This window comes from Marmota flaviventris, chromosome 10, assembly GCF_047511675.1.
Source record: "Marmota flaviventris isolate mMarFla1 chromosome 10, mMarFla1.hap1, whole genome shotgun sequence".
NCBI lineage: Eukaryota > Metazoa > Chordata > Mammalia > Rodentia > Sciuridae > Marmota > Marmota flaviventris.
The window spans coordinates 407,135-421,280 of record NC_092507.1 but is presented as its reverse complement, the minus strand read 5'-3'; the positions used below and the strand labels follow the sequence as shown (position 1 = coordinate 421,280).

The 14,146-nt window shown below is 61.9% G+C and overlaps 1 protein-coding gene across 1 annotated transcript; it reads left to right on the top strand.

Moving 5' to 3' along the window:
• Positions 1-516: 516 nt before the first annotated feature.
• Acap3 (ArfGAP with coiled-coil, ankyrin repeat and PH domains 3) lies at positions 517-14,090 on the top strand. The gene is made up of 24 exons (XM_027947612.2): positions 517-645; positions 4,146-4,203; positions 4,916-5,035; positions 5,240-5,293; positions 6,384-6,442; positions 6,837-7,020; positions 7,318-7,362; positions 7,436-7,531; positions 7,611-7,685; positions 8,153-8,164; positions 8,818-8,930; positions 9,032-9,083; positions 9,317-9,417; positions 9,487-9,598; positions 9,829-10,037; positions 10,123-10,192; positions 10,291-10,385; positions 10,463-10,665; positions 10,898-11,005; positions 11,655-11,753; positions 11,843-12,081; positions 12,236-12,345; positions 12,424-12,534; positions 12,618-14,090. The coding sequence occupies exons 1-24, from the start codon at positions 599-601 to the stop codon at positions 12,763-12,765; spliced, it is 2,520 nt and encodes an 839-aa protein (XP_027803413.2). The 5' UTR covers positions 517-598; the 3' UTR covers positions 12,766-14,090.
• Positions 14,091-14,146: the final 56 nt, after the last annotated feature.

Sequence of the window (14,146 nt, the reverse complement as noted above, 5' to 3'; positions counted from 1 at the left end):
AGCGGCCGGCCGGACCGCGACTGCGCCCTGGAGGCGCGCTCATAGCCACTTATTGCCCCGCACGCTCTCAGGCGCCCGCCTCCACTCACTGGTTAGCTCCCTATTCCCGCTCTGCCGCCCACCGCCCGCCCAGTCCTCAGGGGCGTGTCTGTCCGCCGAGTAGCGGCCAAGACCTCCCAAATGTGGTTTTTGCAAACGCCCCAAGTTGCGCAATGGCTAGGATGGCTGGAGCGGGCGGAGCCCGCGCCCTCCCGGTTCCTGGGTTTGGCCGACGGTCCCCGAAGCCCAACTGTCTCGGCCCATCAAGCTCCCCGACCCTGTGGCAGTGGACACAGGGAGGGCGTTTGGTGACACTCCCCGGAGGTGAAAGCAGTGGTGCGCGGTGGCGGGTTCGGCGACGCTCCCTGGCTGTGACAGCAGGCAGCGCGCGCGGCGGCGGCGGACTTTGGCGACGCTCCCCGGCAGTGACAGGCGGGGCGGGGCGGCGGCGCGGCGGCCTCATTCCGGGGCGGGCGGGCGCCGAGCGCGGGCGGGCGGCCGGGGGTGCCGCTCGGCGCGCCGCGGTCTTCGGTCCAGTGAGCGCCCTGCCACTGCAGCCATGACGGTGGAGTTCGAGGAGTGCATCAAGGACTCGCCGCGCTTCAGGTGCGTCCTGGCCGCCGGGAGAGGGGTGCGGGCGGGGGCAGCGAGCCGCCTTTGTGCGGGCGGCGTTGCTCAGCGTTGCGACCGCGCTGTGGCCGCCGGAGACCGAGGCGGAGGGCCCGGCTCGGGACAAAGCAGCGGCCCCGGCCCGCCCCCGCCCCGGGGGACTAGAACAAAAGACGCCCCTGTGTGGCTCACCTCGCTCGGAGGGTGTGAGTGTGGGCGTCCCAGCCCCCGTGCATCAGTGTCCGGCTGGGCAGTTGTGGGGACGGCCATCTCCAGCACTGTCCACCCCCGCTTTGTATCTACACTTTTCTGCTGTGGCAACCTGTACTGGCTGAGGTCCCCCCCTCCCCCCAGCCACCCTGCAGCCCAGCTCTGGGCAAGGTTGTCTGGGTCCAGGGTGTTCATCCCTCGACTCTGTTTTAGCCCATGTGTCCAGAGCAATGCATGGGTACAGGCAGCTGTTGCTACGTTTAGGGCCTAGAGTAGGCCACTTGGTAGGAATGAAGGGTAATTTGGCCACAGGGCCTGGAGGGTGGGGGCTGTCCAGGATGGTGGGAGAGGACAAGTATCCACTGGGGGTTTGTGTACCTTTCATTATTCCTGAGCATGCAGGCATGCACATCTGCATGAACCACATATTCATGGACGTGTACACAAGTGTGCATCTGTTTCAATGGTTGGACAACATTTGGCAAACAGTAATGGAGCACTTCCCATGTGCAGTTTGCAAGTATGCCCCTTCGTGAGGCCACATGCCTCTGCACATGCACATGTGTAGGTGCACATGTGTGAGCTTTGCCACTCTGCCCCCTTTGAGGTGCCACACCATGTACCTGGATGTGTGGGTGAGCTGTCCCCTGGACTGACATGCTTTGTGCCTTCACTTAGACTCATGATGGTTAGAGGCACGCATGTGTGTGTATTACCTGTCCCTATGGATTCACATACTGAGTGTGTTGTGCTGTAAACACCTTAGTCTGTGTATAGGTGTGTTCTAAGACCAGGTACACATGTCCATGCACATGTTTGCACCCCATTCTCTGGAGCACATATGTATAAACACTCTGCCGTTGCATGCATGCATGTTTGTGCATGAGCGTGTGTCATGCTTCTGCATGTGTATTCTTGGACATTCTTGCATGTGCATGCTGGGTTTCTGGGAGCCTGCCTCAGCATCCTTAGAGCCAGCCTCTTGCAAAACCACCTCACCAGGAGTCATTAACAAAGGCCTTCGGGAGCCTGGAGTTGAGAGGGTCAGGGTTGGCCCAGAGTGGCCCCAGGCCCTGGGCAGAGAGACTGGAGGTCATCCTCTGGGTTCTCCCATCTTCCATTGCTGACTGATCTGAGTGACTCAGGCACCCAGAATCTTGGACCTGGGTGGTGGGGGAGTCATGGCCAGGGCCTCTTTGCTGCGGCTTGATCCAGACTGAGGCACCCAACTTCACCCTTACTCAGAAGCCTGTGGCTCTTCCTCCCACTGTGGATGGGCATATGAGGGACTGGAACCCCATTTAATCCTGGGCCTCCCCTCCCACAACCAGCCCGTTGAACTGCTTGGAGTGTCTCTCTCTGGCAGGGAGGTGCCTGGAGCCTGCCTGTGAGTATGGGCTGGGGTTGAAGATGGCTACTGCACCTTGATCTGAAGGCTGTGGAAGCCTGGCTCCATGCATTGGGGTGGGCTGTGATTTAAGTGGAGCTTGCAGAGCCTCTGTCCATTACCTTCAGGTGTAGCTCATTTGAGGGTGGGGCTGTGGGAGTATGTGGAAGCATGGAGAGCCTAGTCCCCTAGCGTGCTTGGGGTCTCCTGGCCTGGGGAGGGGCTTGTAATACCCCCTAGACCAGGGGCACTGTGGTGGGGGTCCTGAGAAGCTGAGGAAGGGGCACCACCTCAGGGTGTCCTGGCCCGTCCCCTGGGTGGGGCTTCAGGCGCTGAGTCAGGGCTTTGGTGGAGGGGCCTCCTCCCCTGGCCCACTGCAGGGAGCCAGAGAAAGACCTCGGGTCCCAGTCTGAGGAAGGGAGAAGAAGGGCTCCTGCTGAACCTCTGCTGAGCACCCACCCTGTCGCCGCAAGCACGTCTGCACTCCCGGCTCAGCACGGCCCTTGCCATGTCCTAAAGACGGGCTCCTGGTCAAGGGCAGTGGCTCTGGGTGCAGCTGTCCAGTCTTCTCAGGGGAGCCAGGGTGACCCCATAGCACTCTTCTGGGCAGACGCTCCCTTCTCTGTTCTGGGACTCTCAAGCCAGTGGTCAAAAGTGCAGAGTCCGAGCTTCCCTGTGTGGACACAGGGAAGGTGTGGGTCGGCAGTAGTTGCAGGCACTCTTCCTGAGCCTGGCAGGCTGCTGTGCACACACAGGTCACCCATGGTCCAAGCAGCTGCTGAAGCTGCATTTCCTTTGTCCCCACTCTGGTCCAGGACTTAGGTTCCCTCAGCCTCTCAAGGGGTGGGGGCTGCTCCCAGAACAGCTGATGTCCGGCCAGCACGGGCAGACAGGACCTTTGATAGTTCCTGGCTGGGACAGCCTGGCCATTTCAGTCCCAGCTCCAGACCATGTCCCATGTGACCTGTCGGTCCCATCCCTAAGTTTGGAAACTCCTCCTTTCTCTGCTTGCCCTGGGAGTGGGGGTAGCAAGGGGTGAGGGGATGCTAGACCTGGGTGGCCTCCCCTCTGTTGGACCCCCCACCCAAGACTTGTCCCTGGAAGACTGCCTCTGCCCCAGCCTGTGCCTGTACCCCCCCCCCCCCCGGGTTCCCCATCCCAGGCAGGTCAGATGGGCTTGGTTCACCAGCTGAGTTGACTGTGCAGGGTGGGGGACTGCTGGGATCCTGGCCCTATTTCCTTATTTCCTGTTCCCAGAGGGTGGGGGTGTCACGTGCCTGATCCATCTGCCTCTGGCTTCCGGGATTCTCCCCTGGCTTCTCCCGGTGATGTCATTCCTTAACTCTTCCCACCCCATGGCAGCCCCATTGTCAGGCTGCCCTGATGGGAGTGGGCTCTGAGGAGACCTGACCCACCTCTCCCTCCAGGTGGACTGTGCTTATTGGAGTTTTGGGGTTGAGGAGCTGGTGGACCCCACTTCTCAGCTGGTTTGGGGCTTTATTTTGCTCCTCAGCAAGGCTTGGCCCAGGCTGTCATGAGCACCACCACTGTGGCTCTCTGGCTCCCTGCTGTCCTCAAGGGTTGAGGCCTTTTCTAACCTCTGCCCTCCCATCCCCTGACTCCTGGTGCATCAGTCTCAGTTGGGCAGAGGGTGTTTCCACCAATGTGGCCTCTTCCTGGGGTGATGCTGGGTGCTGGATGGCTCCAGAGTTGCTGAACCTAGGTCTCTTCCCTCTTGCCCTCAGGACAGAGTGATCACCTCTCCCAACCTCAGTTTCCTGGAAGCTTCTTTCTATGGCAGACCCCCCTGGGGAGGTGCAAGGGGAGACGAAGCCCAAGTCTGTCCCCTAGTCAGCACAGCGGGCTGCAGACTGATCCCAGCCACCTGTTCTGTTTGCAGGGCCACCATCGACGAGGTAGAGACAGATGTGGTCGAGATTGAGGCCAAACTGGATAAGGTGAGGGGGAGGCCTGGGGCACATGGAGGGTCAGTGTTGCTCTGCCCGCCCATCCTAGCCCCCTAGTCTGAAAGCAGGACTGGCTTTTCAGGACTTAGGAGCTCATGCACCCCCAGCAGTGTGCAAACACTCACGTGCATGCTCAGGACCTGGATCTGCCCCTGACTCCCCCATCCGTGTCCTCCCACACACATCCCAGGGTGCACATACCACGTGCATCTACGTGAGTCTCATCCCCTTGAGGGCATGACCCAGGCATGTCACCCAGGCCTCTGCTGGCTGCTGAATGAGGGACAGCTGCTGTGTGGTTGTGCCCAGTGTACCTGGGTTGGGGACCTGGGGGTGACAGAATCAGTGCCGGGGAGGAAGAAGGGACTGTCAGTGGCATGAGCCCACACTGGCTGCCTGTAAGTCTGAAGTGCCACATCACACCCCAGCCCTAGCACCCTACTTTAAGTTCCCCTGTCCTGCCCAGTCTGCTGCTCCAGAGCCCAGACCACGGACTGTCCTGTGTGCCAGCAGGCTTATGCAGGCTGCTCAGGGGCAGCTGCATCCTGGGCACCAGTGGGCCCTGAGTTGAATTCTGACCTCGCACTGACCTCCCTTGGGAGCTGTGTACTTCTCTCTGGCTGGAATGGACCTCTCGGCCATTGTGAGCATTGCTTATAGGAGCTGCCAGACCCTCACCCTTCCTGCTCTGTCCCGTCCATAGCTGGTCAAGCTGTGCAGTGGCATGATCGAGGCCGGCAAGGCCTACGTCACCACCAACAGGCTCTTTGTGAGTGGTGTCCGTGACCTGTCCCAGCAGTGCCAAGGTGACACCGTCATCTCGGTGAGGTGCCAGCTGGCTTTTGACCGCCAGGTGGGGGTGGAGCAGGGAGACAGCCCCTCCAGGGTGCCCAGGCTCATGAGCAGGTGTCTGGACTCTGGACTCTGCTCAGGTGCAGCTCTGTATCCTGTGGGCAGGGAGGGGACCCTTTGGACATGGTGAGGTGCCACCGGCACCATGGCCTCAGCCCCTTGCTCTTCTCCCCAGGAATGTCTGCAGAGGTTTGGAGACAGCCTGCAGGAGATGGTCAACTACCACACGGTGAGCCTCATGGGTGTGAGGCCCCAGCCTCCATCCTGCTGCCTCCAGCAGCTCCCAAAGGCCCTCCCTGGCCTGGAACAGACTAACTAGCTCACAGGGAGCCAAGTGGGTGGCCACCCATGAGGGAGGCCATGTCCTACACATCCAGTCTGTGAGAGTGGTGGCCACCCATGTCTGTGAGTCAGTGGGGTGTGGAGGCCTCCTTTGGGAGCCCTGCCATGTCCCAGGTAAGAGACAGACTGGGTCCTAGAGGCAGGGGAAGTAGCACAACCTAGGGCCATGGGCAGTGGGGTCTCAAGGTGGGGGAGACCTCGAAGCTCATCCCGATCTCCCAGCTGAGCAGAGTACTCACTCCATCGTCCCAGCTGACCCTGCATCATCCCTGCGAGACTCGCCCTCACTGTTTGGGCAGGGCCAGGACTGGTGGGGACAGACACACAGAACAGGCTGAGGCACATGGCGGGGCGTGGTCTGGGAACTGGAGCCCAGACTAAACGCGGGGCCCCCACCCCTGCAGGGAAGTTCAGAAATAAACCTGCTCAGGATGGCTCAGCTGAGTTCCTGTCTCTCTGCCTGTCCTGGTTTGGCCCAGCCCTCCTCTACATGAGGGTTTGATTCTGAGTGCTGTGGGGGGGACCCTGAAGCCCCTCCACTATGAAGCCCTCACCACCATGCCCCACTTCTCCCCAGGCTGGCTCTGATGGAGCCCTTCCTGCCAAGGGTGGGCAGCCTCCAGTGGCTGTTATGTGCTGCCCATGTGAGCACTGTGGGTGTAGCTGAAGGAGGAGCCCATCTGACAGCATTAGTCTGTAGACTGGCTGAGGGCCAGGTGGAAAGAGGGGCAGGTGGTCACAGCTGTTGCCTCTGGGCACCAACCCAGGCTGGGAGCCATTCTCTGGCCCCCAGAGGCCAGCTCCTGGTACAGAACAGGCTGCACTGGTAGCACCCTCTGCAGAGAGCTGGGCCCAGGCAGGTCTGGGTAGGAGGGCAGAACTCTCCTGATTCTCACTGCGGGGATGGATGGGGCCTCCAGTGGGTTGTTCTGTAGGGACAAACCCCCACTAGCTCCTCCCTGCCTCTCTGTCCCCAGATCCTGTTTGACCAGGCCCAGAGGTCTGTGAGACAGCAGCTGCACAATTTTGTCAAAGAGTGAGTGGTCCAAGCCCCAAGGTTGTGCTTCATCTCCAGGACAGGGGAGTGGCCAAGGGTATCCAGACCCAGGTCTCAAGGCTGGTTGGAGGACCCAGGGTCCAGCTCAGTCCCCATAGGTGTGGTTGGGTTGCTGGGGGTACCACAGGGGAGATGTTTGTTGACTTTGGATCACTGGGTCTGGAGTAAGGTGTGAAGGGCTGGAGACATCCTGGAGCAGGGAGCAGGGGAGGGGGCTGGTGGCAGGGGTGGGGTGGGGGCCAGGATAGCGAGCAAGAAAGGAGGCCCTGCCCAGCAGCAGAGGAGAAGCTGGGAGTAGAGGAAAGGCTGTTAGAGGTTGGGTCAGCACATCCCTTCTCCCGCCTCTGACCTCTGACCCAACACTGGCCTTCAGGGATGTACGGAAGTTCAAGGAGACGAAGAAGCAGTTTGATAAGGTGCGGGAGGACATGGAGCTCTCCTTGGTGCGGAATGCTCAGGCCCCAAGGCATCGGCCCCATGAGGTGGAGGAGGCCACGGGTGCCCTCACCCTCACCCGGAAGTGCTTCCGCCACCTAGCCCTGGACTATGTGCTCCAGGTCAGCTGAGAGGTTGGCTCCTGAAACAGGGAGGGGTCTGTCCTGCACGAGTCAAGAGGTGGGGATGAGCATTGTGGGCTGAGGGCTTGAGGACCTTCAACAGGAAGGCAGGGGTGAGATGCTTGGCTTTGCCTGGATAGGACCCTGTGTCCAACATGGGAGATTGAGGCTGGCATGGCAAGACACTGAGGGTGACCTGGGGCTCTCAGGACCACTGGCAGCCTGGATGGACTCTGGTCAGGTGGAGCCATGGGTTCCTGGCCCTGAGACCTGGCCTGTTTGCTCCTCCTCTGGCAGATTAATGTCCTCCAGGCCAAGAAGAAGTTTGAGATCTTGGATTCTGTGAGTGCTTGTGGGGGGTGCCTGTGAGCAGGCCCGTGCAGAGAGCCCTGCTCACTGGCCCCTGTGCCTGCAGATGCTGTCCTTCATGCACGCCCAGCACAGCTTCTTCCAGCAGGGCTACAGCCTCCTGCACCAGCTGGACCCCTACATGAAAAAGCTGGCAGCTGAGGTGAGCCTGGGGAAGGCGGACCCGGGCCAGGGTCTCAGGGGAGGGGCTCACTGCCTCTCTGATGCCCCCAACCCCACAGCTGGACCAGCTGGTGATCGACTCTGCCGTGGAGAAGCGAGAGATGGAGCGCAAGCACGCGGCTATCCAGCAGCGGGTGAGGCTCCCGGAGCCTGCTCTCAGCCTCACCCCCCAGCCCCCCCACCCCCACCCCCCGGCCCACCTCCCTGCGGTCCCGACCTGGGGCCATAGGCATAGCTGCATGCCCCACCTCCCCGCCAGGCCCATGCCCTCTGTGCCAGGCTGAGGCTGCTTCCCTCTGGAACGTGTAGTGAGAGGGATGAGTCCCCTCCTTGGGAGCCTCACCGGGTGGGCTGGGTACGAGGAGGGGCTGGAGCTGGGACCTGAGGCCTCCTGCCTGAGGGCTGCTGGTCCTTGGCCTTGGTTCACCTGCTGCACAGTGGCCTGGGCCATCACCAGATGGGGGCTGGCTGCAGGTGGGAGCCACTCTGGTGGGCCTGAGGCAGTGGGATGCTAGGGGGTGGGGCTACTTGTGGGTTGTGGGAGGGCCCTCACTCACTGGCTGTCTTTTCCCCTCCCACCCGCTCCTCCTCTGGCCCTCAGACACTACTGCAGGTGAGATTATCCACCCTTGGGCGTGTGGGCATGGGCATTGCAAGGGGAAGCCAGGCCCTCCCCGCCTGGGGCACTTCAGCACCACGGACACCTCCCACCACCTCCAAAGGCCGGGACTGCACCCGCCACCTGTGGGCTGGTTGCTGGCACCAGCAAGATGCAGGCTGAAGGCGGACCCCTTCCCCCACCTGAGGGAGTGGTGGCAGCTGTGCCTTCCTGCCCCCACTCGGCCTGAGAGCAGGTGGCCAGACCTCTCCTCCTCTGGCCTGGCCTGCTTGGACGGAGGACACACAGGACACCCAAGGCTCTGGCTCCTCAATGGAGCTCTGTCAGGCTGCTGGAGCTGACCCAGCTGGCGACTTGCACGGGGCACTCAGGATGCGGGGGGGGGGGGGGGGGGGGCTTCCTTCCTGATTGCAGCCCTCTTGTCCTGCAAGCTGGTGGGGGGGATTGGAGCCCAGCTGTGAATGCCAAGGTCTGCCTGCGGGGTCTTGGGCAGGGGGTCTCACCCAGTCAGGAAGTTGCAGTACCAGGCAGAGGGTCTCCTGTCTGAGCATGTACCTCAGTTCGTCCTTCACTCTGGGTGAGCCTGGGAGGATGGCGGGGTCTTCTGGTGGTGGCCACTCCCCGAGGGCTGGCTCTGCATTCCCCAGGACTTCTCCTATGATGAGTCAAAAGTGGAATTCGACGTGGATGCGCCCAGCGGCGTGGTGATGGAGGGCTACCTCTTCAAGAGAGCCAGCAATGCCTTCAAGACATGGAACCGGTGAGGGCCTTTCTCAGGCAGGGCTGAGGGCAGGCTGGGCCAAGAGCAGAGTGGGCATGGGGCCAGCACTGCCTGACCCCCTGCCCATCCACTTCACCTAGGCGCTGGTTCTCCATTCAGAACAGCCAGCTTGTTTACCAGAAGAAACTCAAGGTGCGTTGGGTTGGGGTCCTGGTGGCTGGACCCCTCCCCACCTGGACTATGGGGTGGGTTAGTCAATGGGGGTTGGCACAGAGCTGAGGATACTGATGGACACCAGGCCCGAATGGTCAGGTAACGGGGAGTTTGGAATAGATTGCTGGAGGTCTCTAAGGTGAAGAAGAAAACAGGTGGTCAGTGCCAGGTGGGGGTGAGCAGACAGATGTCCACAGTGGTGCTGCCCACAGGATGCGCTGACTGTGGTGGTGGATGACCTCCGCCTGTGCTCCGTGAAGCCCTGTGAGGACATCGAGCGGAGGTTCTGCTTTGAGGTCGTGTCGCCCACCAAGTGAGGAGGCCCAGCCCAGGGCAGGGGGGGGAGCCCTACCCACCCAGCCTAACCAGCCCCTCCCTCCAGGAGCTGCATGCTGCAGGCCGACTCGGAGAAGCTCAGGCAGGCCTGGGTGCAAGCTGTGCAGGCCAGCATTGCCTCTGCCTACCGCGAGAGCCCAGACAGCTGCTACAGCGAGGTGTGGCCCACCCTGCCCTTCCACTTGCACATGCTTGCTTGTGGGTCCATGAGGCAGCTCCTGCAGGCTGCATGTGTGTGTGTGTGTGTGCAGTGCCATGTACATGCGTGTGCGTGCTGTATGTGTGCACACCTGTGTGTGTGTCTTGGATTGTGCTTGAGGGCCCCTGACTGGGGTGGGGGAAGGGCCTGCAGGGGAGTCGGGCTGAATGGCCCCTCACACTGTCCCAGAGGCTGGACCGCACAGCATCTCCGTCCACAAGCAGCATCGATTCTGCCACGGACTCTCGGGAACGCGGTGTCAAGGGTGAGAGTGTGCTACAGCGGGTACAGAGCGTGGCTGGCAATGGCCAGTGTGGCGACTGTGGCCAGCCAGACCCCCGCTGGGCCAGCATCAACCTTGGCGTGCTACTCTGCATTGAGTGCTCAGGCATCCACAGGTGGCCTCCCTGACTCGGTGGGGTGGGGCAGGGCCAAGCCAGGTGGAGCTGCAACCTGACCCAGCCCTATCTCCTTGCTGTCCAGGAGTCTGGGTGTCCACTGCTCCAAGGTTCGGTCCCTGACACTGGATTCCTGGGAGCCAGAGCTACTAAAGGTGGGGGGTGCTCTTAAAGTCCTCTAGGACCCTGGGTTGGGTGGGAGTATGGGGTCTTTTGAGCTTGTACGGACCTCCACACACCCTTCTCTCACCAGCTGATGTGTGAGCTTGGAAATAGCACCATGAACCAGATCTATGAGGCCCAGTATGAGGGCCTGGGCAGCAGGAAGCCCACAGCCAGCAGCCCCAGGTGAGGTGGGGTGCAGCCCAACTTGGCCAGAGGAGCCTCAGCCAGTGAATGCAGACTCATGTTTGCCCCTGGTCCAGGCAGGACAAGGAGGCCTGGATCAAGGACAAATACGTGGAAAAGAAGTTTCTGCGGAAGCCTCCAACAGCACTGGCCCGAGATGCCCCAAGGCACTGGCGAGCACAGAAGTGCCAGCGCCCCCACAGCTCCCCCCGTGCTCCTACCACCCGCCGCAAGGTCCGACTTGAACCTGTCCTTCCCTCAGTGGCTGCTCTGTCCTCAGGTGAGAGGGCTGTTAGCAGCCACACCCACTTATAAACCTGGGCAGGATTACAAACAATTGTAATTCTTGCAATTCTCTGGGTCTGAGCCCCTGATCCCTGAGAGTCATGGTGGGAGGTGGGTTGGAGACAGAGGCACCTTGGAACTCTGTCCAACTCCCAGTGGGGCCTGGGGCACCCTCCTATCCTGGTGCTCAGTTTCCCCCTCTGAACACGTGGCCCACCCCCCAGCAGCAGGCACTTTGGAGCGCAAGTTCCGCCGGGATTCCCTCTTCTGTCCCGATGAGCTGGATTCCCTCTTCTCCTACTTTGACGCAGGGGCAGCGGGGGCTGGTCCACGCAGTAAGTTCTGGGAGGCCCCATCCCCTGCTGCCCACCCCCTTTGGGGGCCTGCCACCCCGTCCAGGAAAGAAGGGGAGCCAGTGAAGACTCCCTGGCACATGGACAAGTATGGACGGCATTTGCTCAGGGACAGAAAGGACAGCTTTCCCACATAGGAGGGACAGAGCTAGGCAGTGTCACAAGGAGGTTGGGCTGGCTGTGGGGAGAGCTGGAGCTTTAGCAGGGCTTTCTTGTTCACCCACCTGGAGGCTGAAACTGGGACTGTTAAGAGCTGTGTGTGTGTGTGTGTGTGTGTGCACGCACGCACTGCTGGAGGGCCTATGTGCATGATGGGAATGAGGGGGGTGACTGCAGGCAGCAGAGGGCGCTGTCGCCTTGGCCCTAAGCCTCAGGCTTCTCTGAGGCCTGGCTTCTTCCCTGCTGGCCAGGCTGGGCTTCCAGTACCTGAAGACCCCAGAACCTGGCCCTGGGCTACCCTTGGCTCCTTTGAGGCCTGGTGGTTTTTTATCCTTTCCTCTTTCCTAGCTAGCGCTGGTTCTGCCCTTCCCAGGTCCCCTGGAGGGCCAGTGGGGCTAAGCCTTCCCTGTGGTTCTGGGAAGAGTCAGGGGCCTGCCTTGCTCAAGCCCCTCACCAGCCTGTGACCCTGCAGGTCTAAGCAGCGACAGTGGCCTGGGAGGCAGCTCTGATGGCAGTTCAGACGTCCTGGCCTTTGGTGCAGGCTCAGTGGTGGACAGTGTCACTGAGGAAGGTTGGTACACACCTTTCCATCTCGCTGCAGCCCTGGTATACCCCCACCCAGTGAAGTCAAAGACCCTAACCCTGTCCATCTTCCCGCAGAGGGTGCAGAGTCAGAGGAGTCCAGTGGTGAGGTAGAGGCCGAGGCCGAGGCCGAGGCCGAGGCCGAGGCCTGGGGGTTGGCAGATGTGCGTGAGCTGCATCCTGGACTACTGGCTCACCGCGCAGCGCGCACTCGCGACCTCCCCGCGCTGGCCGCAGCGTTGGCCCACGGGGCGGAGGTAAACTGGGCCGACGCAGAGGACGAAGGCAAAACGCCGCTGGTGCAGGCCGTGCTAGGGGTGAGTGTGGCAGGAAGCTGCACGCCAATGTGTGCATCCTCTCCCGGGTGGAGCGCAGGCTTGTCCCGGCTGGGCAGGCAGGGCTGAGGGCCCTGGTGTGGGGGCCCTGTAGGGGGCCATTTCTTGGCTCAGTCCTAGGCGCCCGGCTCCCCAGGGTTCCTTGATCATCTGTGAATTCCTTCTGCAAAACGGAGCAGACGTTAACCAAAGAGACAGCCGGGGCCGGGCGCCCCTGCACCACGCTACGCTCCTGGGCCGCACCGGGTGAGTCTCGTGAGCCTGCCCCTCCCGGCCTCACCCGCGCCCAGCCCACCTCGCCTAGACACGGCCCTCCGCTCCCAGCCAGGTCTGCCTGTTCCTGAAACGCGGAGCCGACCAGCACGCCTTGGACCAGGAGCAGCAGGACCCGCTAACCATCGCCGTGCAGGCGGCCAACGCAGACATCGTTACGCTGTGAGCGCGCGCGGCCGTGGGGGCGGGACTCCGCGAGCGCCGGGTGGTCAGAGGCGCTGCCTCACACTGCGCCCCTCCCCCAGGCTCCGTCTGGCGCGCATGGCCGAGGAGATGAGGGAGGCTGAGGCGGCCCCCGGCCAGCTGGGCCCCCTGGCGGGCAGCAGCCCAACCGAGCTGCAATACCGCAGGTGCATCCAGGAGTTCATCAGTCTCCACCTGGAGGAGAGCTAGGGCTGCGCAGGCCGGGCAGCCGTGGGGGGGACCCCAGCCCTGCCCGGCCCGCCCGGCCCGGACCCTGCATGCCTCTGAAAATCCTGGTCCCCCACCCAGCCACAGCCCTGCCTGCGCAAGGTCCATGGGCCCGTCCCGACAGCCCCAGTGCCCTGGTGCTCCTGGAGCCCCACGCGCCTGCTCATCGCTCCTCCCGGCTACCCGTGGTCCCCCCTGGCCGGGAGTGAAGGACCCCAGCACTGAGTCTTGAAACCCCACGTTTTGGGGGGTGCTGCATCTTCTGGTGCCCCTCACCCCACTTGGGGAATCTCTGTCTTCAGGTGACCCCTTCTTCAGGGGCCTGGATTGCTAACGTCACAAATCACTCGAGGCCTGTGTTACCTTGTCCCTCTCTGCCCTCAGGGTCAGTGTCATCTCTTGCCCCCACTTTTACTGCCGCGGAACACTGACCTGCTAGCTGGGTCCTTCTTACTCACCCCCCAGAGCCCCTCCTCTAGCCTGGGGCTGGTGGCTGGCCACCAGCACCTTCCCAGAGCAGGAGTGGCAGCCCATCCAGGGAACCAACCCAAGTACCTCACTTAGTGACCCCAGTATCAAGGCTGGGCTTTTGCAGGTGCTGGGTGGGTGGGCTCTGGCCTGGGCTCTCTGCCTGGGACGGACGCAGGCGTCCCAAGGCCATGTGGCTGGCCACGACGGCCCCTGGTGCTGGTTGGCCCCAGACCCTCCCTGCCTCCTCCAGGGAGGAACTTGCCCAGAGCCAGGCGTACACTAAACCCACTGGCACTTCCCACCACACCCACTGTTCTTTGTTACCCACTGAGTGGATTTTCTACAACGGCCTTGTTCTGACTTTGTCTGCGTTTTTTTCTCTGGACTCTCAAGGACCACCCTGATCCCAGCTCTGCCTGCTGCTGGGGGGATGCCCCCATAGCTCTGCCCTGCCCCTTCACTGGCCTCGCCCCTTGGACTGAGCCCTCTGATGGGCCCAGGGGTCTTTTGCTAATTTGGGGACCCACCAATGCCTTCAAATTCTCCTTTTGTAAAAGAGCCTCAGGACAGGCTGAGCCCCTCCACAACTGTGGGTTCTTGCTGGTCACTATGCAAATGCTGCCCAGGGAGGCTCCACCGGCAGTAAGGTGGGCACTGGACTGGGGCCCCGATTCCCCTGCCTGCTGGCTGTGACCCTCAAGAGCAGAATTAGCTCTTTCTTCCCTGCTTGAGCTTGCCCACCGCCCACCCTGCCACCTGCCATCCTTGGGCTGGCAGGATCCCACCCCTCCTGTTCCAATCACTCACGGTTAATAAACCTCTGCCGCTTGCGCCCACTGCCTGCTCATTGGCTCACTGCCTTGCACTGCTCTGTCTCATCTGGGGATGTGAA

Excerpts from the sequence above, each read along its gene's own strand:
- Acap3 (XM_027947612.2), top strand. The coding sequence starts at position 599 with ATGACGGTGGAGTTCGAGGAGTGCATCAAGGACTCGCCGCGCTTCAG. Across the intron at positions 5,294-6,383 it reads AGATGGTCAACTACCACACG|ATCCTGTTTGACCAGGCCCA; the intron begins GTGAGCCTCATG and ends CTCTGTCCCCAG. Across the intron at positions 10,038-10,122 it reads GAGTGCTCAGGCATCCACAG|GAGTCTGGGTGTCCACTGCT; the intron begins GTGGCCTCCCTG and ends CTTGCTGTCCAG.